Consider the following 25,235-nt stretch of genomic DNA (forward strand, 5'->3'; position numbering starts at 1 on the left):
TGATATGACTATTTAATCCCCCCACACAGTGATTGATAAGATTACATGGATGGTAGGGATAAAGTTCCACACCACTCCCTCCACCCAAGTTCTGTGTACACCCTCGCCCATTCATATATCCAGGTCTCTATATTCCACATGCGCTTGTAATTATCCGGTACTTGTCCTTCACTTCCTTACTTGCTTCACTAAGCTTAATCTCCTCCAGTTCCATCCATTTTGTCCCAAAGGACACAATATTGTCTTTTTATTGCTGAGTAGTATTCCATTGAGGATATGTCCTATGATTTCTTTATTCAGTCATCATTTGTCATTGGGCATTTAGGTTGCTTCCGTATTTTGGCCATTGTGAATAATGCAACTAGAACACGGGGTTGCATATGTCTCTTCAAATTAGTGTTTTCATGTCTTTTGGATAAATGCATAAAGGTGGACTTGCAGGAGCATTTGTATTTGTTGAAGAATTCTGTTTTCCACGATGCTGCACCAGTTTGTATTCTCACCAGTAGCAGACAGTTGAATCTTAAAACTAAGATTTCAAAACCTGTGTTTTTTTTTTCCTCCTTACCTGGTTCCAGTGCAGAGGAAAGCACCCTGGTACAAAACTTGACTTATACTTGACAAAGCTAGAATATGAATGGGATTGTGGGAAGTGAAATCAAAAGAATTTTGAAGATACTGGAGACCGAGGATCCTGAAACAAAGAAAAACAGAAAGAATATAAACATTTGGGATGAGGAGATACCTTATGGACTCCGGGAGTCAGGCAGTAGCACAGTGCGTTAAGCGCACATGGCTCGAAGCGCCAGGACCGGAAAGAATCCTGTTTTGAGCGCCCCCCTCCCCCCCTGCAGGGGAGTTGCTTCACAAACGGTGAAGCTGGTCTGCAAGTGTCTGTCTTTCTTTCCCTTTCTCTGTCTTCCCCTCCTCTTGATTTCTCCTTGTCCTACCCAAAAACAATGAAAACAACAACAATAGTAATAATAATAACAACAACTACAATGATAAACAACAAGGGCATCAAAGGGGAACAAACAGCCTCTAGGAGCAGTGGATTTGTAGTGCAGGCAGTGAGCCTCGGCAATAACCCTGGAGAGAGATTCTCATATCTGAGTCTCCAAAATCCCGGATTCAGTCCCCAGCACCACTATAAGCCAGTGCTGAGCAGTGCTTTAGTAAAAAAAGAAAAAAAGTATGCAGAATCCTTAGACTTCAAAAATGTATAGAGGTTACCTGCCAAAAGTGGGAGAAAGATCCTCTTGGGAGTTTAAGAGAAACTTAAATATCCTTTCACAAAAACACAGTATTTACACATAGCTGTTGCTGCACTTATCTTTTAAAGATTACAAATGGGGGGTCAGGCAATGACACATCTGGTTAAGCACACACATTACAGTGTATAAAGACCCAAGTTCAAGGCCCTGGTCCCCACCTGCTGAAGGAAAGCTTCATGAGTGGTGAAGCAGGGCTGCAGGTGTCTCTCTGTCTCTTTCCCTCTCTATCTTCCCTTCCCCACTCAACTTATTTCTGTCTCTATCCTATAATAAATAAATAAATAAAATATTAAATATATAATTAAATGGTAAATCATTTTCTAAAATTTTCCTCAGGTTACCTATGTAGAAATTAAAGACAAAAACTATATCTAGAGGCATAACTTAATCTTAAATGGAGTTAGGCATTTATGTATCTGATCCTGAATTACTGAACACAAGTATAACTCAGCTGTTATTAAAGGCTCTGTGTAAATCACATTTTAAATTTTGACTAATTTTCCCATTGACTATCTGGATAATGTTAAGTTCATGAATTAGCTTTGTCCTTGGTTACTTATTAACATTAAACATGCTTATCTTTCTGAAATATACATTCCCTCAAGGTAATCCAATTATTATCATTCAGCTTGCTAAATTTAAATGACAACTGCTGGCATACAAAGAATATGATTTTCCATTTTTTACTATTCTGAAAATAGAATGCAAATTAGGAGCACTGAGAAGTTGAGTATGACTGTCACCTGTGGAATCCTGAATTTAGAGTTTATTTCCTTCCCTGCTCTTTTTTTTTTTTTTTTTTTAATACCAAGATACATGTCGTCACAAATAGCACCCTTTCTTAGAGGATCTCTAGAATTAGAACAACAGGCACATATTTAATGAAATGATAGTGAGGCAGCATAATCAGGAAACTTACACATGACTGTTTCATTCACTGTGAGCAGTAGATACTGTGCCATCTCTGAAGAAAGCCCACATTTCTTCTTTTCAATTTCTGACACAAAATACTTAAAAAAAAATTTCCTAAGGTACAAATCTTAAACAGTGAAAGAGAACTTTCCTTAGTGGTCTGAAATGACAAGACTTCTGACCTTGCCTGCTTCGCTGTCAACCTTAGGCATGATCAGCAGGAATCCAAATATTTGAGTTTACTGTTTGAATTTTCTTCTTCTGCTCCTTAAATTTCAGCCAAGTTTTTCAGGTTCATTACTTAACTGTTTCTTGTATGTGCAAGTATACCCCCAAGAAAGTGGCTTGGTTCAGAGGCCGAGAAGTCTCCCAGCCGACTGCACTTGCTGACCACATCCTTTAAGACTTTCAGAGCCCCTCCATTGGGAGTACTCACAGAGATCTGAACCTCAGAACAACGTTTAAGATTCATTTACTAATAGGAATGGGGGGGGGGGGCGGGAGTCGGGGAGGAAGGAAAACCAAGATATCACTCTGTCACATGTGATACCAGGGATCAAACTCAGGACCTTGAGTTTGAGAATCAAACCCTCCATCCACTGTACCACCTCCCAGGCCAGTGAGGCCCCAGGGCCAGCAAAGCATTGCAGCTGAATACTGCACCTGCCTGTCATGCCCAGGATCAAGCCTGACTCCTACTGCATTAGAGGAAGCTTTCGTGGTGTGGTTCTCCCCATCCTCACTCCACTCCCCCAAACCTCCCAACTCCCTTAATCCTTGAAAAAGTTCAATGTGTTGATGCCCTGAGGACTTAAAAGGTAAAGCTCCAGTGTAAGTAGATACTTAAAGCACTTGAGATGGCCAGGGTGCAGCCGCCAAGTCACTCCTTGGTGCACTAGGGGACCACTTATATAAGACTGGCACATATCTTTATTTTATTGTCTTTAATGAAGTTCAACTTGGTGTTGAATTTCTAGCCATCATTGATTTAAAAGGCCATTTGTTATTATTTATTGTTTAATATACTGACTGTCAGAGCATGTGCTATGTGTAGAAGTAGACAAAGAATGGAAAAGCTGCCTAAAACAAAAGCACCTAAAGGTTTGTGAATGCAATTCCACTATTTACTGTAAATAAGCTTTTAGTTCTCCTAAATAGCGTGTGCCTTGCAACTGTGGCTTCTGAGTGATAAGCTTATTACTGTCTTTTCTGCTGAGAAATCACATATCACCACTAGTCTGCAGTGCACAGTTCTTTCTAAAGCTCTGGCTTCTCCTGTACCTCATTTCTTCTCTCTTTGCTGTTGAATGCTAAGAGTAGAGTACGTCTGGCTTTTATGGGTTTGTCTGGTCCTTAAGGCTTAAGCATAGTTTTTAGTGGTTCTGGGGTATAAATATTAGTGTGTGTAACATAGCCCTCATCATGCTGCTGCTTCTTAGACTGCTGGGACATTTGTAAAACTACTCTGAATTTCAGGTTGTGTTTTTCAACCTTGCATACTAATTGTAGTGTATGGGCAGTTTTTTCCAGAAATAAAATGTAAACTAAATCTTAGCCCATTAAAACCAAGGGACTCCTTTGAGCTTGTAGAAGCTTAGTTGAAGGCAAGCAAAACCACAGAATGGTTGAAAGATTAGTGTATTTTGTTCAGAGTTCCAACTGGACTGTGCCACATAGGTATGACTAATTGAATGAAACTTCAGGAGAAAATGAGTGAGGATGCCATAGTGATCCAGAGAGTTAGAACTATGACATGCACAGGTAAAAGAAATTCATACACTTGACTTGCTAAGCTGTCTTTATCAGGAGGCATTGTTGCATTTGAAGATGAAACATCACACCTACTGTTCTCCAGTTTAAGATTTGCCATCTTAGGAAACAAGATGCACACCTTGGGTGAAATTTCAGCTGATAAGAGAGACCTTACTTATACTGATGTATATATCAGTCAGAGTTCTATAGAGAAAATGGTATTCCAGATGTTCCCTATAGGAAAACCTTTTTCATCTCTTCCGCTCCCCTTACTCTTTACTAATATAAGAGCAAACTTTCTTATATTTGATGAAGTATTCACTATCCTCTACATCTTGAACCATGTATACAAAAGATAAGAAATATGGGGACCGGGCGGTAGCACATGGCACAAAGTGCAAGGACCGGCATAAGAATCCAGGTTCGAGCCCTGGGGCCCCCACCTGCAGGGGGGTCGCTTTACAAGCGGTGAAGCAGGTCTGCAGGTGTCTGTCTTTCTCTCCCCCTCTCTGTCTTCCCCTCCTCTCTCCATTTCTCTCTGTCCTATCCAGCAACAATGACATTAATAACAAAAGTAATAATAATAATAACCACAACAATGATTTTAAAAAAAAAAAAAAAACATGGGCAACAAAAGGGAAGAAAATAATAACCTTCCAGAGCAGTGGATTCATGATGCAGGCACTGAGCCCCAGCAATAACCCTGGAGGCAGACAAAATATATATATTCTTGATCCCCCAGGGTCTCTTGATGCCCATTTGTCAGTCCTTCCCACCTTTGCCTCCCTCTCCAGTCCCTAAGTAACTATTGATGCACTTCGTGCCACTGTAGATTAGTTTGTATTTTCTAGAACTTAATACCATTGGGGAATGAGGTGCTTCTTTTCTGGTCACTTTTACTCAGCACAGTTATTTTGAGGCTTCTCTGTGGTGTGTCTATCGGTAGTACCTTCCACTTCCTGTGAGAATTATAGTCCTTTGTATCCTGCAGTATACTTTGTACCTTTCGCCTAGTGATGAACATTCTAGTAGTTTCTGATTTTTACATAAGCAGTATACCATGTTTCCTGTATATAAAGATTTACTTATTTATTAATGAGAGAGAGAGACTGAGAGAGAGCGCAAGCACACTACTCTGGCATATCTAATGCTGGGAATCAAACTAAGGACTGCATGCTTGCAAGTCGGATACCATTCCACTAGAAACCATCCCATCACCTCCAGTATTGTGAACACAAAGTATTTTTGCATTTATTTAGGTTTTTAGAAAAATTCTATTAAAATATTTATTTATGGAGAGGAAGAGAGAGAGAATGTGATATGAGAACCTGGGCATAATTCTGGCCATATGTGATGCCAGAGATTGAACTTGAGACGTCATGACTGAGAGTTCAATCTTATATCCACTGTGCCACTTCCTGGACTATTTTAAGATTTTATTTTCCTTTTTTTTTTTTTTTTCTAACCCACAGGGTTATCGCTGGGCTCAGTGCCGGCACTATGAACCCACTGCTCCTGAATTTGTTTTCATTGGCTGGGAAAGAAAGAAACTGGGGGGGGGGGGGTAGATAGGGAGAGAGAAAGATACTTGCAGACCTGCTTCACTGGTCATGAAGTGTCTTTACACATGGAGAGCGGGAGCTCAGACCTGGATCCTTCCATGCTTCCTTGCACTTCACACTTGTGCAATAACCAGTGTGCCACTGCCTGGTCCTATTTTATTTCTTTTTTCTATTTTTATTTACTTATTTTTAATTTTTATTTAAACATAAAAAATGGAAATACTGACAAGACAATAAGAAGATAAAAGGAGTACAGTTCCACACAATTCCCAGCACCAGAACTCTGTATCCCATCCTCTCCCCTGATAGCTTTCCTATTCTTTATCCCTCTGGGAGTATGGACCCAGGGTCATTATTGGGTGCAGAAGGTGGAAGGTCTGGCTTCTGTAATTGCTTCCCTGCTGAACATGGATATTGGCAGGTGGATCCATACTCCCAGCCTGTCTCTCTCTTTCCCTAGTGGGACAGGGCTCTGGGGAAGCAGGGTTCCAGGACACATTGGTGGGGTCGTCTGCCCAGGGAAGTCCGGTTGACATCATGGTGGTGTCTGGAACCTGGTGGCTGAACTTTGCAGTTTTAAAGCAGCCTCCTTGCAGAGCTTACGCCAGGTGCTGTCTCTGAGTCACCATCTTGGCTCCGCCCTCCTATTTTTTACTTTCTTAACCTGTGATTGTTTAGCTCTGACTTACAGTGGTGACAGGGATTCAGCCTGGGACCTCAGGCTCAGGCATGAAAGTCATTTTGCATAACCTTTATGCTAGCTCCCTGTCCTTACAATTTATTTATTTTTTTAAAACTATTTTCTTTTTGTTGCCCTTGTTGTTTTAGTTATTATTGTTGATGGTTGTTAGATAGGACAGAGAGAAATGGAGAGAGAAGGGGAAGACAAAGGGGGAGAGAAAGACAGACACCTGCAGACCTGCTTCACTGCCTGTGAAGCGACTCCCCTGCAGGTGGGGAGCGGGGGCTCAAACCTGGATCCTTATGCCGGTCCTTGCGCTTTGCACCATGTACGCTTAACCCACTGCGCTAGTGTCCAACTCCCAAAATTAATTTTTTTATCTTTATGAGAGAGGGGCAAATGGAGGAGAGGGAACAGCACTGCTCAGCACTGGTATATGAGGCATTGAGTACTGAACCTATGACTCCTGGGGCCTAGTACACTCCCTGAAGTATCTCTCAGGCCTCAGTTTTTTAGGTCTCTAACATTTTCAGCAAGTGGAGAAAGTACTAGTAGCTTTGTTAGATTGTAAATAGAAGTTAACTTCTTCCCCCGTTTCTGATGGCTGCTAATATTCAGATGAAATTGAAACTGCTAAAGTCATGCATTTTGGAAGTGGAGGAGGTAGAAGGAGCTATTTTAATGTAAGGAGTTAAAAGTTCACACAACTATTAGAAAGTCTCAGAGAGGGTATCACATCAGGGAGACTGCTGTTATTGTTTATGAAATCCGAATGCCAGGTTCCCAGGGAAGCAGTGATCTCAACTGCCTGCAGCTGCAGTGTGGTTTGAGCTCATCTGGAAGCCGCTATAAAGTGGAAACTCCTCTCTGTTGCTGCCTTATGTGTCTGCTTGCAAGTGTTATCAGAGGAGTGAGGTCTCCTTTCCAGTCTTCCACATTTCAAGTGGGTGTCTCTCCCTGGTATCTGCTAACACCATGGAAAGCAGGGTATTAGTTCCAGGCTTTTCCCTGCAGTGCAAGAAAGACTGAAAAAAGTGACCATGCCAATTTAACAGATAACTCAGCACAGAGGGGGAGCATTAATAGAGATAAATTTAAGACCTCACATTTGGTTGTGAAGAGACTTAGCAGTACTGTGATAAATTGGAATGTTTGGTGACTATAATTCAGTAAGATATGGTTTCCAAGAAGGCATTGGGCATTTTGACAGCACTGGCAGTGCCACGTTATCTGGGACCAGAAAGTGGCATACCTGTTCTGTTTATTAATGCCTTGCCCAATAATTGGGCAAGTACAGACAAACTAGAAAATTTTTAGGGAATAATGACCCCAGTGGTAAGGGAGTATGGTCTGAAAGAACTGAGAATACCTCAGGGGTGCATGATGAATGACTAAAAATATTTCTAAGGCTTGTTCTGTGCAGACTGAAAAGGAAGATTTAGGACCAGTGGGTGGAAGCTATTAGGGGACAGTTTCCAAGCCAGAACAACTTCCTACACAGCTGCACTAAGATTGCATCAAAGGACAGAGTTTTCTTTGTTGGAGATTGCCGGACAAGAGTACAGAAGACATAAAATGAGTGGTTTCAAATCAAATGGTCCTCAGGCATCATCCTAACTGAAATCCTTTTTTTTTTTTTTTTTTGCAGGGGTGTCTCCCAAATCCTTGGTTATAATTTTTACTACATAATATTTCTGGAAAGTGAAGAGTTCTTTTTTAAATATTTATTTATTTATTCCCTTTTATTGCTGTAGTTACTGTTGTTATTGATACCGTCATTGTTGGATAGGACAGAGAGAAATGGAGAGAGGAGGGGAAGACAGAGAGGGGGAGAGACAGATAGACACCTGCAGACCTGCTTCACCACCTGTGAAGCGACCCCCCTCTGCAGGTGGGGAGCCAGGGGCTCGAACCGGGATCATTATGCAGGTCCTTGCGCTTTGTCCCACCTGCGCCTAACCCACTGCGCTACCACTTGACTCTCCTTTTTTTTATTTTAGTGTGTTTAGTTTAAAATACATCCTTCTTTTGCATGTTCCTCAGGATATGAAATCTGTTAAAATTAGTAAGAAGCTTAAAGCCAAGATCTGTATCCGTAAGTCTTTTTGCCATAATTCACTGATTCTGAAACTCACATATCTGCATGCAGTTATGCCGTCCTTCAGTTATTGGTGGCTTTATGTTTATTTGCTGTCAGACAGATTTTTTTTTTTTTTTTGCATGTACAGCTCTGAGCTTAGATACTCCTAATATCATCATGCCAGTAAAAGACAGTTTTGTATTTTCTTGGAAAGAAACAACCAAGTGCATTATACCAGTGATAGTCCAAGTAGGCTCTAAGGACCATCAACTTGTTAAAAATAGGGCTCATCCCTTCCCCACTAGGGAAAGAGAGAGACAGGCAGGGAGTATGGATCGACCTGTCAGTGCCCACGTTCAGCAAGGAAGCAATTACAGAAGCCAGACCTTCCACCTTCTGCACCCCACAATGATCCTGGGTCCATGCTCCCAGAGGGTTAAAGAATAGGAAAACTATCAGGGGAGGGTTGGTATATGGAGGTCTGGTGGTGGGAACTGTGTGAAGCTGTACCCCTCTTATCCTATGGTTTTGTCAATGTTTCCTTTCTATAAATAAAATTTTTTTTAAAAAAGAGCTCATTCGATACCTAATAAATATTCTTATTTGTGTAAGACACCCTTAAAATCTGAGAGCCATTGCTTTATGCACTCTCATACAAGAGGAAAGATAACCCATAGGTAGAAGAGGGAGCTGTTAACTTGTTGCCCGTGTACCAAAGGACTCCTTGTCACATGTCGAATGATGCAGCTGATGGCAGAGAAATGTCTGCATCCCTCTAAACTACTGAAAATTACATTTACCTTCATTTTTCTAGGTTTAATGTTACTGTTTTCTTCCTGTGAGCCTCTCACTATTAGATTGATTTTTTTTAATGCCTCAGTGCTACCTGGTTTTGTCTACTAACTTAATATCATGTGCAAATTACATTAGCATTCCACTAAATTCCCTCAGTCACACCCAACAAATGAAGAAATCTTAGTCTAACACAGATACTTGGAGTACCCTACTAAGTAATTTCCTCTGCCTGAATAGTTAGATTCCAAATGCGTGTGTGTGCGTGTGTGCGCGTGTCTGTGTGCGTGTCTGTGTGTGTGCGTGTATGTGTGTGTATGCACGTGTGCACACACATTTTTGTAATTAAAAACAGTCTAAATAGATACTTCAAGTATTTTGCTTAACTCTTTACATTGCTCTACTTTTGTTAATTTTTCTCTTCCTGAATATACATGTAGTGTTATTAACCCTTAATGAGTTATAATTATTTTGCTGTTTTATTAATTGCCAAGATTGCCATTTCTCTTTTAAGATAATATCAAAACAGGTCACATATACTGGTTTTGACTGTCACTTTTTTTAAAAAAAAACTTTTTTATTTATAGAAAGGAAACATTGACAAAACCATAGGATAAGAGGGGTACAGCTTTGCACAATTCCCACCACCAGATCTCCATATACCAACCCCTCCCCTGATAGTTTTCCTATTCTTTAACCCTCTGAGAGTATGGACCCATGATCATTGTGGGATGCAGAACGTGGAAGATCTGGCTTCTTTAATTGCTTCCCTGCTGTACATGGGCATTGACAGGTTGATCCATACTCCCTGCCTGTCTCTCTCCTTCCCTAGTGGGGAAGGGCTCTGGGGAAGCGGAGCTCCAAGGCACATTGCTGGAGTTGTCTGTCCACGGAAGTCTAGTCATATCCTGCTCGCATCTGGAACCTGGTGGCTATCTTCTGTTGTCGGAGCTCACGCCAGTAGCTGCCTCCAAGTCCTTAACTGTCCTTCTAAGGAGCTGTCATCTAGATACTACAGTTCTTGACTTCCCCATACAGTCTTGCACCTGCATGATTCCACCTCTCTCAGCAGACTCTTACTCCCATCAGCTTTTTAAAACTTGGGATGGGGCAGAGAGAGAGAGAGAGAGAGAGAGAGAAGAGAGAGATTAGCACCTGTTGTACATGGTACTCCCATGTAGTGCTAGGGGCTCAAACCTGGATCTTTATGCATGGTGAAGTGTGCACTCTGCCAGGTGAGCTATTTCCTGCCCTCCCCCCATGTCCCCCCTCTTTTAAAACCACAGTGCCACTTAGCTCTTGCTTTCAGTGGTGCCAGGTTCCAACCCGAGACCTCTTTGCAGATCCTGTGCACTGCCACTACACTATCTCATCTCCCGACCTAATCTTAAGCCTTTGAAGCTTTGGATGTGTGTTGTGACTGGTGATTAGGAGTGTTGGCATTATTGCTCTATAGTGTTCTAAACTTGCATGCCAAATAGGAGTCTTCCTATTGAATATTTTCCATTTTATTCAAGTACTACTTTTCAAAAAATATTATTTCTAGGGCTAGAAGGTAATTCACCTCTCAGAGTACATGTTCAAACTCCAAAACCATACAGGAATGTCTGACCACAGTGTAAATGGGTGCTGTGGTGGGTCTCTACCTCTCTCTCTCTCTTTGCAATTAAAATAAAAGAAGAAGAAATAAAAGAAAAAAAAAACTCTGAAGTAGTGAAATCATGCATATGTGAGATGTCAGGACCACACCAGAAGGTGTTCTTTTATTTCTATAACTTTCTTTTTTTATTAGTGATTTAATAATGATCGACAAGATTGTAAGATAAAAGGGGTACACTTCCACACAATCTCTACCACCAGAGATCTGTATCCCATCCCCTCCACTGGAAGGTTCTCTATTCTTTTTTCCTCTAGGAGTATGGACCAGAGATCTTTATGGGGTGCAGAAGGTGGGAGGTCTGGCTTCTGTAATTGCTTCCCCACTGAACACGGGCATTGGCAGGTTGATCCATACTCCCAGCCTGTTTCTATCTTCCCCTAGTTGGGGAGGACTCTAGAGAAGTAAGGTTCGAGGACACATTGGTGAGGTGTTCTGCCCAGGGAAGTCAGGATGGCATGATGGTAGCACCTGCAGCTTACTGGCTGAAAAGCAGTAAGATAAAAAACAAAACAAATTATTTAATAATCAAGAAACTAAAGGTAAGAATAGAGCAGAAGGAATTAAGGACCTTCATATGGGAAAAAGCTAGGAATTCTATTTTAGGCGTGTTCCAAAGGGCCTATGACTTTACTGATTTTTTGCTTGAGCCTGACAGCTAATGTGCAGGTGGGCTGAAAGTATAGTCTGGGAAGACAGTGTCAGAGTTGAGAATAGGACTAGAAAGCTACATCAGGGCAAAGAGTAGCTCCCAAATAATGGGGAAATTATATAAATATTGTTAACTATAAACCCCATCAGTATGACCTAGGACCCATGCCTATTCGCCTATGTAACCTTTGAGCTCAAAGTCCATGGTCACAACTAGGAACATTGTAGGAACACTGCATTCATTTCAGGACCAGTCTTTCTCGAGTGGCAGAGTAGCCTGACCCAGCCTTCCTTCAGAGAATTGGGGCAGTCCCTACCATTGCCGTTCTACATTGAGGGCAAAGTTCTGTAGAGGCCCACAAGAGGGTTTATGATGTTCCTGATAGAGATGACCAGTGATGTGAAGAGAGGGACCCGGTAGAGGTCTAGGCCCATCATATGTGGGAATCCCAGGATCCCCTGACTAGGGCTCCAGATAATGGGGTGGCCTAGTATTAACCAAAAGGTCCATCATTAAAGTGTGCCAGTCTCTTGCCCTTATCCAGCTTTTGTAGTCCTTACTTTAACAAGATTAGACTTAGAGTGATTGAAGGTAATGAAATAGAAAGTAGAAGAGAAGGATGTGTAGACCCAAGTAGAAAATACTTGATTAAGTACTTTATGATGTCTTTTTTTTTTTTTTAAGGTCTTTCTACTTGCTTCCTGCACTTACTGAGTCTGAGTCTATTCACTGCAGACTATTGCACACTTTTATTTTAAGGTATATATTTCCCCCTGACTTATGGACACGTGCATATATGTGCCCTGTCTTTTGGGCCCTGGCACTTCTACTGCTTTCAACTATGGTTATTGTTAAAAAAACAAAACAACAAAAAAACAAAAACTTGTATTTCTTCACCTTAGATATTGTAAGAATAATAATGACTATGACTTTACTATCCCAGTTCTGTTCTATATTATAGTGTTAGCAGTTACATCCGACTGTATATTTAGAAATAGAAGAGGAATTGATCTATCCTGCTTTTATTTATTTATTTATTTATTTATTTAAGAAAGGATTAATTAACAAAACCATAGGGTAGGAGGGGTACAATTCCACACAGTTCCCACCACCCAATCTCCATATCCCACCCCCTCCCCTGATAGCTTTCCCATTCTCTATCCCTCTGGGAGCATGGACCCAGGGTTTGTGGGTTGCAGAAGGTAGAAGGTCTGGCTTCTGTAATTGCTTCCCCGCTGAACATGGGCGTTGACTGGTCGGTCCATACTCCCAGTCTGCCTCTCTCTTTCCCTAGTAGGGTGGGTCTCTGGGGAAGCAGAGCTCCAGGACACATTGGTGGGGTCTTCAGTCTAGGGAAGCCTGGCCGGCATCCTGATGACATCTGGAACCTGGTGGCTGAAAAGAGAGTTAACATACGAAGCCAAACAAATTGTTGAGCAATCATGGACCCAAAACTTGGAATAGTGGAGAGGAAGTGTTAGGGGGGTACTCACTGCAAACTCTAGTGTACTTCTGCTTTCAGGTATATATTTTGCAGTAGTTTACGGATACGTATGAACATATGCTCTCTCTCACAGAAACTGGTGTATATCTAGGTTTTGGGACTTTGTTAGAAAGTGAACCACCTGAGATGGAATTAGAGTATACTATGAAAGGAAAGGTCTCACCCAAGTAATGAAGCTGAAGGCTTGTCATTCCACACGTGAAGTCTCTGGACACAGTCTGAAGTGAAGCATGTTGAGGTGGCAATCATTGTGTTGGTTAGGTTGTGATCGGCAGGTGCAATATTATTTGATATGGATTGGGAGAGGCATATGGGAAAGTGGGCCCTATCCAAGGGTTCCAGGACTGGGGGAAGTAGAGGCTCTATAGTGGAGATGTGAGGTTCCTGTTGTCTTAGGTTTCCAAAAGACGATCGATAGTTAATGTTATCATCATATTAATTGGTAATTGGGTTAACTTTGAAAAGTCCTTTTCTTAGGGTTTGCTGTACTCTATCCTGCTTTTAAACATAGGAGCAATCAATAGTTAGTGGAACCTGTAGTGTCACCTGACATTTGTATTAGGCTACTGCATGGGAGATTTGAGTTTTGAAGTATCAATAGTGTTTTAGCATGGAGCACAATATTTTTGTTATTGTTGTTGCTCCACTATTCTGAGTTGCTTTTTTCAGATATATATATGGAAGAGAGGGAGAGAGAGGGAGAGACACCACAACGTCCCAGTTCCCGCAGTGTCTCAGGACTTCTATGTGGTGTAGGGACTTGAACCTAGATTGCATGCATTGGCAAAGCAGGTGCCCTCAAGGGCGAACTATGTCACTGGCTCCAGCACAGGAATTTTAAAATTTTGTTTCAAACCTAGTTATATGGTAGAGCCACTTGGGGGAGAGGGTAGCACCCTTAAAAAATTTCTTACGGGAGTCGGACGGTAGCACAGTGGGTTAAGCACACATGGCATGAAGTGCAAGGGCCAGCGTAAGGATCCCGGCTCAAGTCCCCAGCCTGCAGGGGAGTCGCTTCACAAGCAGTGAAGCAGGTCTGCAGGTGTCTACCTTTCTCTTCTCCTCTCTGTCTTCCCCTCTTCTCTCCATTGCTCTTTGTCTTATCCAACAATGACGACATCAATAATAACTGCAACAATAAAACAACAAGGGCAACAAAAGGGAATAAATAAATAAAAATACTTAAAAAATTTCTTAGATTCCTATGTAGTTGGTTTGGGTAAGGGTTTTGTTGAATTTGGTTTTGGAAATACTCTCAAACTTATAATTATGGTTAAAAAATTTTTTTCTTTCTCTCTCTCTCTTTTTTTTTTTTTGCCTCCAGGGTTATTGATGGGGCTCAGTGCCTGCACCATGAATCCACTGCTCCTGGAGGTCATTTTTCCCCTTGTTGTAGCCTTGTTGTGGTTATTATTGTTGTTGATGTCATTCATTGTTGGATAGGACAGAGAGAAATGGAGAGAGGAGGGGAAGACAGAGAGGGGGAGAGAAAGAGAGACACCTGCAGACCTGCTTCACCACTTGTGAAGCGACTCCCCTGCAGGTGGGGAGCCAGGGGCTCAAACCAGGATCCTTATTCTGATCCTTGCGCTTTGCGCCACCTGCACTTAACCCTCTGCACTACTGCCTGACTCCCAAGAAAAAAATTTTATATAACCATCACTTAAAAAAATTAGCACTGTGTGAAGCATGAGGACTGGCATAAGGATCCCAGTTCAAGCCCCCGGCTCCCCATCTGCAGGGGAGTCGCTTCACAGGCGGTGAAGCACGTCTGCAGGTGTCTATCTTTTTCTCCCACTCTCTGTCTTCCCCTCCTCTCTCTATTTCTCTCTGTCGTATCCAACAACCACAACAATAATAATAACCACAACTATGATAAAAAAATATTACTGATACCTTGCTCTTATTTAATCTTTAACTTATACTCAAGGCCCCAGTAATGGTCTTTTGGCAAAAGGACTATACTTGACATTGGTCATTGTCCTTCTGGTCTCTATTATTTAACTTTTATGATCTAGAACCTTACAGACCAGTTAACTTATAAAGTCTTTTCAGTTTGGGCTTACCTGATGTTTCCTCACAATGATGTTTAGTTTTAGGTTGTCCATATTTGAAAGCGACATCATAGGCGTAATTTTGCGTTCTCACTGCCATCCTCTCACATAAATCCACTTCAGTTTGTCCCTTTTCTGCTTAAACTCATGTGGATCACTTGGTTAAGGTAGTAGTGTCTGCAGGTTTCTCCACCAAATAATTACTTACTCTTATCTTTTTATTAGTAAGGGGTTTGTTTTTGTTTTTATGTGCTGAGGATGAGCCCAGGGCCTTCTATGTGTGGAGCTGAGCTATGTCCTCAGCCCAGTTTTTATTCTATACCTTTTGGGGAAAGGGCTAGAAGTGGAGAGTGATGCCAAAGCATTGTTCTACCATCCACGGAGATCCTTTGGTGCTGTCCATGGTGCTCTCATGCATTTGTAAGAAGATAAAGAGATGGAGGCGGGCTACCCCTCTCTGTCTTCCCCTCGCTCTCTGCACAGCGGGTTAAGCACAAGGACCAACGTAAGGATCCTGGTTGGAGCCCCCAGCTCCCCACCTTCAGGGGAGTCGCTTCACAGGCGGTGAAGCAGGTCTGCAGGTGTCTGTCTTTCTCTCCCCCTCTCTGTCTTCCCCTCCTCTCTATTTCTCTCTGTCCTCTCCAATAATGATGCCAATAACAACAACTACAACAACAATAAAACAATAAGGGCAACAAAAGGGAATAAATAAAACAATAAATATTAAAAAAAAGGAATTTCTCGTTAAAAGACTTGATGCTTTTTGTTTGTTTTAGACCACAGCATTGCTCAGCTCTGGTTATCGATGGTACCAGGGATCAACCTTGAAAAGTCCCATGCATTACTGCTGTGTGGTCTCCCCTGTATTTACATTGCATTGGGGGTGGGGAAGGACTTTAATTTTAGAACCTATCTAGATAAAAAATGCAACTTCATGGCTTTTATTAAAGCTTCAAATATTTAAGCGGGAGATGCTTGGATTACAGTTGTCCTTTACTATGGTCACTTGCACTTTGACATATAGAAATGTTACAGTAACTGGGTCACGAGGAACCCCATCTTCTCTTCCCACTTGCAGTCAGAAGAAGCAAGAGGCTCTGGGAGCCAATATAACAGGGTCTGTGGCCAGCCTACCTTAGATGGCCAACTGCTTTCTTGCCAATTTTTGTTTTTTTTTTTTTTTTTAATATTTATTTTTTATTTTTTTATATTTATTTATTTCCCCTTTTGTTGCCCTTGTTTTTATTGTTGTTATAGTTATTGTTGTTGTTATTGCTGTCATCATTGTTAGATAGGACAGAGAAATGGAGAGAGGAGGGAAAAAGACACCTGCAGAACTGCTTCGCCACCTGTGAAGCGATTCCCCTACAGGTGGAGAGCTGGGGGCTCAAAGAAGGATCCTTACCCCTGGTCCTGGTGCTTTGTGCCACATGCACTTAACCTGATGCACTATGCCTGACTCCCTTCTTGCTGATTTTCGTAAATCCATTTTCTTTAAGTAGTGCGCTGCTGCAACAGAATTTTCACAATGTGCTTCCTTCACACTTAGACCAATGTACACATGATCTGGCTGCAGAGAAATTCAGCTTCAAACCCAAGGAATAAAAAAACAAAAATCTCTTTCTTTATTTTTGAAGCTTTGATGGAGATGACTTTTATACCATAAATTGAACATAATAGGCTTTTCTATGTTCATGCCAGAGCTCCAGAAGAGAAAAGCCAGTTATATATAAATATAACAGAATCACTGTAAATTTGACCTCAGGTAAAACTCATGGTTTTCCTTTTATTCCTACTTGCTATAAGTAATGCATATAGCACCATTTTAGGATTTTTTTTTTTGCCACATCTGTGAATATTTCTTTAGTATTTTTCTTCCAATTTGTCTCTCAGTGTAGTATTTTCCTTAATAATATCTATGAAAACCAAGGATTTGGTGTATCTGATCATGTAAAAATCACAAGAACTGCAGGTGGTATCTGTTTAGTTCTGGGGAACTGGAAATTAGATCACTAACATTCCTTCCAACTCTGAAATCCAGTAAGCATATCATCTGGGGTTTCCTGCTTTGTGTTCTGAAGCTACACCAGGGGTTTATTGCTTGTGTATTTTACCCTAGTGACACACAGAGTGAATCTTCACTGGATATTTCTTCAACTAGAATGCTGGTGTATATGATTTTTATTCTAATTGAGCAGAGCAAAACCTGATCATCTTAATTCAGGAGGATGCAAATGTGATCTCACTCAACAAGGAATTCATGGGTCTATAGGACACTCAATACCATATTAAAGACACAAATATTGATAGAAAGCATATAGAATATCGTACTAATAATGTAGAAGAAAAATACAGACTGTATAACTTAAGAGGCTTATACTCACCTCTCTGAAGATGTCATAGGGAAAAGAGAACACTTAATTATGATAAATTGCTCAGCATCACAACTGAATTGATGTACTCTGCATTGTTTGTAAAAAAAGAAAATATTACCGGGGTCAGGCTGTAGTACAGTGGGTTAAGCACACATGGCACAAAGCGCAAGGACCGGCATAAGGATCCCCACTTGGGTGGTGAAGCAGGTCTGCAAGTGTCTATCTTTCTCTTCCCCTCTCTGTCTTCCCCTTTCTCGATTTCTCTCTGTCCTATCTAACAATGACATCAGTGGCAACAATAACAATAACGACAACAATAAGGGCAACAAAATGGGAAAAGGTGGCTTCCAGGAGCAGTGGATTCCTAGTGCAGGCACCAAGCCCCAGCAATAACCCTGGAAGCACAAAAAAAAAAAAAATTACTACATATATTACCAGAAACTTGTTAGTGATACATTTTGCTGTGTGTGTGTTGTGTGTGTATGTATGTGCTCGTACATACATGTGCACATATGCACACGATTGAGCTATTATAGCTATACAATCTTCCTTTATTATGTTCTTTGAAACCAGGTTAAATGGTATATTATGCAGAAGGGGTGAAAAACCAAAATAAGAGAATAACTAAATGTTGTGGTGAGTTTTGTGTAGCCTCTTCATTCAAATAAAATACTGTCTTCTGATCACGGAGGTGACGTGTTGCCTTGCATGCCATCTGCACACGTTTAATTTGTTATACAAATAGGTGGTGGATGTAAATGTGTAACCTTCTTGTGTGGTATTTAACAGAGAGAAGGAGCAAGAAAGGGAAGAACAGTTAATGGAAGACAAGAAAAGGAAGAAAGAGGATAAAAAGAAAAAAGAAGCCACTCAGAAGGTGAGTTGAATCACTATGTCTGTCTTTACATCCACTGAGCATCTAGACTAAGTAAGCCATTCCCTTGGAGTGGATATATATCTTATTTGACTTGAAAGTTTTAAAATTGGAAAGTGGGAGAGTTAAAGGGCCTGCATTTGTCAGCATAAGGTAGATAAATAATGGCGTCGCTGGTTTTAAGTATTGGGTTGTTGGAGTCTTGGTGCATTGTTGGGTAGAAAACAGTAAAAAATACATCATGACAACCTGATAAATACCACTAAAGCAGTACGGAGAAAGGGAAGAGAGTTGCCAACACTTACTCTCCATGTAGCTTCTTATCTATATCATAATGATATTATATTTTCTTAAGCTTATAGAATGTTTTAAAACTTCCTATCTGCATTGGTATCTTTCCCTTTGTTCCAGTAACAGCAGCTCACCTATATGAGTCTGTCTGCCTTTTGACAATTCTATAAAGAAACTGCCCTCAGAGGGGATCTGGTAAACCTGTCTTATGCGTTGGGAAGATCACATTGCCTGGCTTAGTAGAATTTGTCTGCAAGCGGCTGTGTCTTGCCATGTGTGCCCCCAGTTCAAGCTATGGCACTGGGGGGGAGCTCTGTGTTATGTTGTCATCTTTCTCTGTTTCTTTCTGAATCAATAATAATAAGATGAAGTAGTAAAATCATGCTGTGCAGAACCCCTCCCTGTCCCACCCAGAAAATTCTGCTTAGTGAGAAAGGGGTGTTAAACATGAAATGCGGTGGTACTGACAGCTGGCAGTTGTTACAGTGTTTGTCTCACAGGTCTGTGAGGAGCAGAGTGGTTCGCTGCTCTGCCCCCTTTGCTGCAAAGAATGCTTCTAAGGTCTCCAGCCTTGTCCAGTCCTATTTTCTGCCTCTTGTTGCTCTTCCAGCACCACTTCACTTGGGCTTTGGCACAGCAGGTTTGCTTGGGTGCCGACTCTGGAGGCAGTGTGACTGGCTTCCAGTTCTTCCCACTACTACCGGAAGTACTTGCGGCATGGAGTCTACTGTGGGGCATGTTTGAAGGCCCCTAGTCTGTGGCCATGCTATTGAAACTAGCCTTCATTAAGTTTTCTTCAGGTGGAAGTATTCAGTTCCCCGTGTCTATTCTAAGCTTGCAGTTCAGAGAGAGCTTCAGATTTAGAGCAGACACAGGCAATTGAACACAGATCTTGAAAAGTATAAGGGACATGATGAATTTTTTTCCAGTACTCACTGGATATAATGTTGTACAAAATTTTAAACTTTCTAAATTTTGAAAAACTTTATTTGTAAATGTTAGCATAAAAGCATAAAATGCTGGAAATTTTATGCAGGTTACATATGATGCTGTCACATTAAGCACATGAAATAAAAATTTCTTTATGACTTAGCTAAGTAGAGTGTTTGTTACAAATTGTTTGGGACTGTTAGAGACTGATATGCTTTCTAGGAAATTTGTTTCTTTTAATATTGACTTGCTTACCATGACATTTTCTTGTGATCAGGGTACTTGCTTTTAATGTGTTATTTCTACATCTGAGCATGCTTGAATTGTCCAAAATGATAATAGTCCAGTGAAGATACCAGATATGGGCTCTCAAGGTGACCTGGTGGAGGAGGCCTTGAACTCTTAAGCATGAGATCCTGAGTCCAACTCCCAGCATCCCATGTGCCAGAATGTTGCTCTGATTGTGTTTCTCTTTTCCCCTCTGCCCCCTTCCCTACTCTCTCTCTTTCATTAACAAATAAATAAATATAATAATAATAATGACCCAGAGGTTTTTCCTACTTCTTTTCACCCACACATCCACATTCCATGCATTGTGTAGGCCACCAGCTAGGTGTTGGGGAGTTTGGTCTTGCACCTTATACACACTGACCTGCAGCTAGAGGGACAGAGTGGGCCTAGTGGAGGCTTTCTTAGGACCCTCACATGTCATCTGTTTCATTGGTACAAAAATAGATTTTCAGTCTCTGGGATGAATGGTTAAGAGACTGGACACAAGGGAAGTGATTGAGCAAGGCTGACGATGCCAAGTAGCTAACTGCAGTCTACTCCAGTCTCAACGTAAATTAACAGTATTTTCTTTTTCTTTTCAAAATTTTTTGTAGAGTATTGAGGAGTGAACCCAGGGTAATTTCATTCTTACAGGGCATAAACTCTGCTAAACTGTTTTTTGGGGCCCTGTAACAGTATTTTCTTAAACTGAAAATGACCGTCTAGAAATGATTCATGAAATATATATACAATTGTAAGCTTTCATTGTGGGTCTTGTTAAAAGGAAAATGGTTTAAAATGAAAGATGGTGGGAGTCTATTCAGGGGTGAATTGGAATTATCTGTGCAAAGAATGTAGTTGATACAATGGACTGGATGCCAGGGTGATAGCATAGTGTTAGTGCAGAAAGAAGAAGAAGGAAAACGACTTTCGTGTCTGTGGATCCAAGGTCCCAGGTTCATTTCTTGGCACTATCAGAAGCCAGACTTGAGCAGTGCTCTGGTAATTAATTAATTAATTAATTTACAAAGACACATAACCCTCAGTCTTCCTTTTGCATCTGCATTAAGAACTCTTAAGAGGGGCCGGGTGGTGGCTAACCTGGTTGAGTGTAAGTGTTATAATATGCAATGACCCTGGTTCAAGCCCCCAGTCCCCACCTGCAGGGGGAAGCTTTCTTTGCAAGTGGTGATTCAGTGCTTTAGGTGTCTGTCTCTCTCTGTATCTTACCCTTTCCCTCTAGATTTCTGGCTGTCTCTATCCAATAAATAAAAATTAAAAAAAAAAAGAACTGTTAAGAACTGAAGCAAAGAAAGTGATTAGTTGTGAACAATAAAAAGTTCATTTTGTTAAGGAATATGTGACACTGGCTGACATAGGACTTACATACATTGTGTTCAATATCATTTGTTTAAGTAAATTCTATTGATTTGCCATTAGATAACAATATTGCTCAATTTTAAGAGTCACCACACCCAACTCTATAAAGTTCTAGTGTCATCTCCTTCTTTAGTAATTGTTTACTATGTGATTATTCTTTGCCATTTCTAACCTTAGAATCGTGACAACACCTCAGCTAGGAGGCATAAAATGTGCTACGATGCAGATAATTCGGGAGAATGTGCCAGAGGTTCTATTATGCTGTAATTCATTTATTTAGTCAGCAAACTTTTGTGGTGCCTTTCAGTGTTTCCACATCTTTCTTGCTCCCTACCCTATTGCATTAAAACCATCCCTTCATGTCTGTCTTCTCTATAACTGACTGTAATTTTCTTGAGGTTTTATTTATATTTGTATTTCCAGTAACTGGGGCTGTGCCTGGTACACAAGAGTCATTCAGAGAAATATCTGGTTAATAAGCGAGTGTTCAAGAATGAGTGATAGTGGTGTAATTTTCTTGAAATGAAAAATTATTTAAAGCTAAATTAAATTATTTCCACACAGAAATTAAACATGAGCCCTTTCCATTGTGTTCAGTGGTTGTGACAGTCTGCTCTTTCTAGAGGCATCACTGAGTAAACTGCTAGATTGCCATTCAGGAGAGAGGTGTCAAAGGAGGATCCCATTCACATTCATTAGGCTGCTGCCATTAAAGGATCATTGTTTAGTGTTGGCAGAGCTCATGCTTTGATCATCCAGCTTTTCACCATCTGGGGGACAGATCTTTTAAAAGGAACCCACATTAGAAGACACATTTGATATTATTGGGTTTGTTACCTACAAATGGGGGAGTCATCAACTCATGTATAATTCACTTCAGAATGGCATTCTGGGAAATATTTACATTGCTGTAAAATCTAAGGAATTGGTATGTAGATACAAATCAGTTTATTCTTGGAGCCTATAGAAACTAAACATTCAAACCATGCACTGTGACAGTGCTGGCAAACACACTCATTTAAAGATGATGTCTATTTATTGCAAATTCAAAGTAGTCATCAGCTTGCTTTTTAATGCAGCAATGTAAGAAGCACTGCACTCCTGCAGTGCTTCACTCAGGTACTTCACTCAAGTCCAGCATTTGACAGTGATGCTCTAGAGTTCTGTGTGAGCGAGGCTGGGGAACTCTAGAGGCTAACTCCTCAAGAGCAGCATACTTTTGAGTACCCACATCGGTAAGTTAGTGTGCTTGCTAGCCGTTTTCTTTTCTTCCAGCTACCATTCTTTCATTACAAGTCAGAACCAATGTAAATATGCTTTGGAAGGTGAACATTTGGTGGGGGTGGGTGGGTGGTGGTGCACCTGGTTAAATGCACATATTACTAAGTTCAAGGACCTGGGTTCAAGCTCCTGATCCCCACCTGCAAGGGGGATGTTTCACAAGTGGTGAAGTAGGTCTGCAGGTGTCTATCCTTCTCTCCTCTCTAGCTCCCCTCCCATCTCAATTTCTCTCTGTCTTATCCAATTAAGAGGATAAAATGGAGGGGGCCGGGTGGTTGGTTAAGCATACCTAGTATGAAGCACAAGGATCCTGGTTCAAGCCCCCAGCTCCCCACCATGGGGGGGGGGGCAAAATCTCTGCAAGTGTCTATCTTTCTCTCCTCCTCTCTGTCTTCCCCATCCTCCTCAATTTCTCTCTCTGTTCTGTCCAGTAAAATGGGGGGGGGGGAAGCCACCAGGTGCAGTCGATTTGTAGTGTAGGCACTGAGCAGAGTACCAGTAATAACCCTGGAAGTGTTGGTATGCTTCTAAATCTGCTTCTAAGACCCCTTCTGTTTCATTGGTTTAATCCCCCCCCCTTAACACTGTATTCTATTTACACAACCACTGTTAACTAAGCACCGCCCTGCCTCCAGGGCATTGGTTTAATCCTCACTGTTTTGCACGCTTTTTCCTTCTCCCTACCCCCTGTCCTACATACATCCTCTTCGGACCTGACACTTCCACCTCAGGATATATAAGGACAGGATTGTGATTAGAGATAGCTTAGATTGCTCTGTGTTCCACCTGAATAAAGACTGAACTGCGTACCACTCAGCCGTGAGTCCCTGGTCGTCTGTCTCTCTCTCCCACCCACGAAGCTAGCCTGGCATAATGGTGCCTGAACAGGGACTGGCAGGAAGCAAGCAAAAAAAAAAAAAGGAGAAAATGGCCTCCAGGATTAGCAGTGGTGGCACCAAGCCCAGTGATAAACCTGGTGGGCAATTAAAAAAAAAATGAAGATGAGCAGTTGGAAAAGGAGGGTCAGAATTACCCAATTACCCATACTCTTAGAGATACAATAAAATCCTTATTGGAATTTCTGGCACATTTCTGTTTGGATTGTTTTCTTACAAAATACCTTTTGTTGGATTGTTTATACAGTGTAGGACATATCTAAGTGTCCTTTTGTTAAAAAAATTATTAACAAGAGAAAGGAAAACAGCATCACTGTGCTGTATGGTGGTGCCAGGAATTGAACCCAGGACCTTCTGCATTTAAGTCCTGTTTTTTCAAGTCCTGTGTTCTACCTGTGTGCCTTCTCCTCAGCTGCCCTCCTTTATATTCTTCTGTTAATAGCAGAATTCAGTTTTCCATATTACCTCTTAATTTTCTATATCATATAGAGACTAGAGATATTTTGGTGTGAATGAGATGGTTTTTGTTTTAATATCTCATTTTAGTGATGTTCATGTTAATTATAACTGGACAGATTTAAAGGCATTTTCTTCCAGTTTCTTTTTCTGGATTTAAACTACAGTGTATTGTAATACTAAATTAGAACATGAATCTCATTATGTCTGCTTGTTTTGCAGGTCACAGAACAAAAAACCAAAGGTAAGATCCCTTCCCCCTTAAAGTCATTAGAACCTTTTGTGATAAGATTGTACCTACTTGCTGATTCAGCCTCCAGTGTCACTTGATGAGAAGTGGGTGTTGAGTAATTAAGCTTGGTTGCATGCAGTCACCGTCACCGAAGAGCAGTAATGATAAATGCTAAAGTACTTGTAGTAGTGTTTATACTTGGCCTTAAATATTTTAGGAAGCAAGAGCGATTAGAAAAAGTAATGCTTTGTTTTGAAAGTGTATGGATGATTTCTAACTAAAGCTTTTCAAAAGCCTTTCTTAGAATAGTAACAAATATCATTATCCCCTAGTTTTTCAGCTGGGAACTGTAGAAGATTGCTAGCCATCTTGACATAGATTGAATCTAAAAATGGAGTCCACACCTAACAAAGCCATATTCTGAGCTAGAGCCTCGATTTTTTTTTTTTAAGACAATGCATTTTAACTCTTATGAAAGTGATTTCGTTATAAACAGAAGCAGATATCCATTAAGTCATTCTCAACCTAGTGGTTCTTTCTTCTGTTAGTTTTGATTATACAGTCTTGTCTGGTAATGGTCACACCTTAGTGCATTCTCGTTAGGAATAGAATTCAGTTTTTTTAAGCCAATGTCTGACTCCTATTCTTGTCTAATCGAATATGTGTCCCTCAGCCAGGGTACGCATTACAAGCATCTGCATAGCCTTGGCAGCATGCGTAAGCTCAGGCCGTCTCCCTTCATTGTTTCAGACCACATCCTCACAGATGTGTTTTGTGACGCTCTGCAGATGATCCCTGGTATATGTCCCGGGTTGGGAACCACTGCCTGGATAAAGGAAATTAGATGTGAATGATGACTTGGAGGAAGATAAAAGTGGTGGAGAGGCGCCAAGGCTTGGTGGTAGACGCTCTAGTGATTGATTTTTTTTTTTTTTTTTAATTTTTGTCAGACTACCAATCAAGAGTATGTCACACAGTAATGGAAGACTAATAATAAAAGTAGTGCTAGTTTCTTATTATACTTAGTTATGAAAAAATTCTCAAATAGCTAAACAGTAGAACATTAGTTATTTCATGTGCCTCCACCCCAAAATTCTTCTAGGACGTTACCATGGCCTCTCCCACTCCCTTCCACCACCTCCCCACCGCACCCCACCCCCCGCACGCCCAAGATAGGGTGAAAGAGAAGCAGAGAGAGAAAGGAGAGAAATCACAGCATTCCCTCCACCGCTCCTGAGGCTTCCTCTGTGCATGGTGCTCCCATGTGGTGGCCAAAGTTTTAACTTAGATTTTTGTGGGCGGCAAAAAACTCATAACAGGGCTGACTGG

At 41.1% G+C, this 25,235-nt stretch overlaps 1 protein-coding gene across 10 annotated transcripts in view; it reads left to right on the forward strand.

Annotated features, from left to right (window-relative positions):
- Positions 1 to 25,235, forward strand: part of TNRC6B (trinucleotide repeat containing adaptor 6B) — a 289,108-nt gene that overhangs the window by 184,330 nt on the left and 79,543 nt on the right. For 9 of the 10 annotated variants that reach the window (XM_060189010.1, XM_060189011.1, XM_060189007.1 and 6 more), the window contains 2 exons: positions 18,086 to 18,173; positions 23,897 to 23,918. In XM_060189010.1, coding sequence (XP_060044993.1) covers positions 18,086 to 18,173; positions 23,897 to 23,918 — 110 coding nt within the window. Of the gene's footprint in view, positions 1 to 18,085; positions 18,174 to 23,896; positions 23,919 to 25,235 lie in introns of those variants that run through there. The other variant, XM_060189015.1, reaches the window with a different exon arrangement.

This window comes from Erinaceus europaeus, chromosome 4 (genome assembly GCF_950295315.1).
Source record: "Erinaceus europaeus chromosome 4, mEriEur2.1, whole genome shotgun sequence".
In the NCBI taxonomy this organism is placed as follows: Eukaryota; Metazoa; Chordata; class Mammalia; order Eulipotyphla; family Erinaceidae; genus Erinaceus; species Erinaceus europaeus.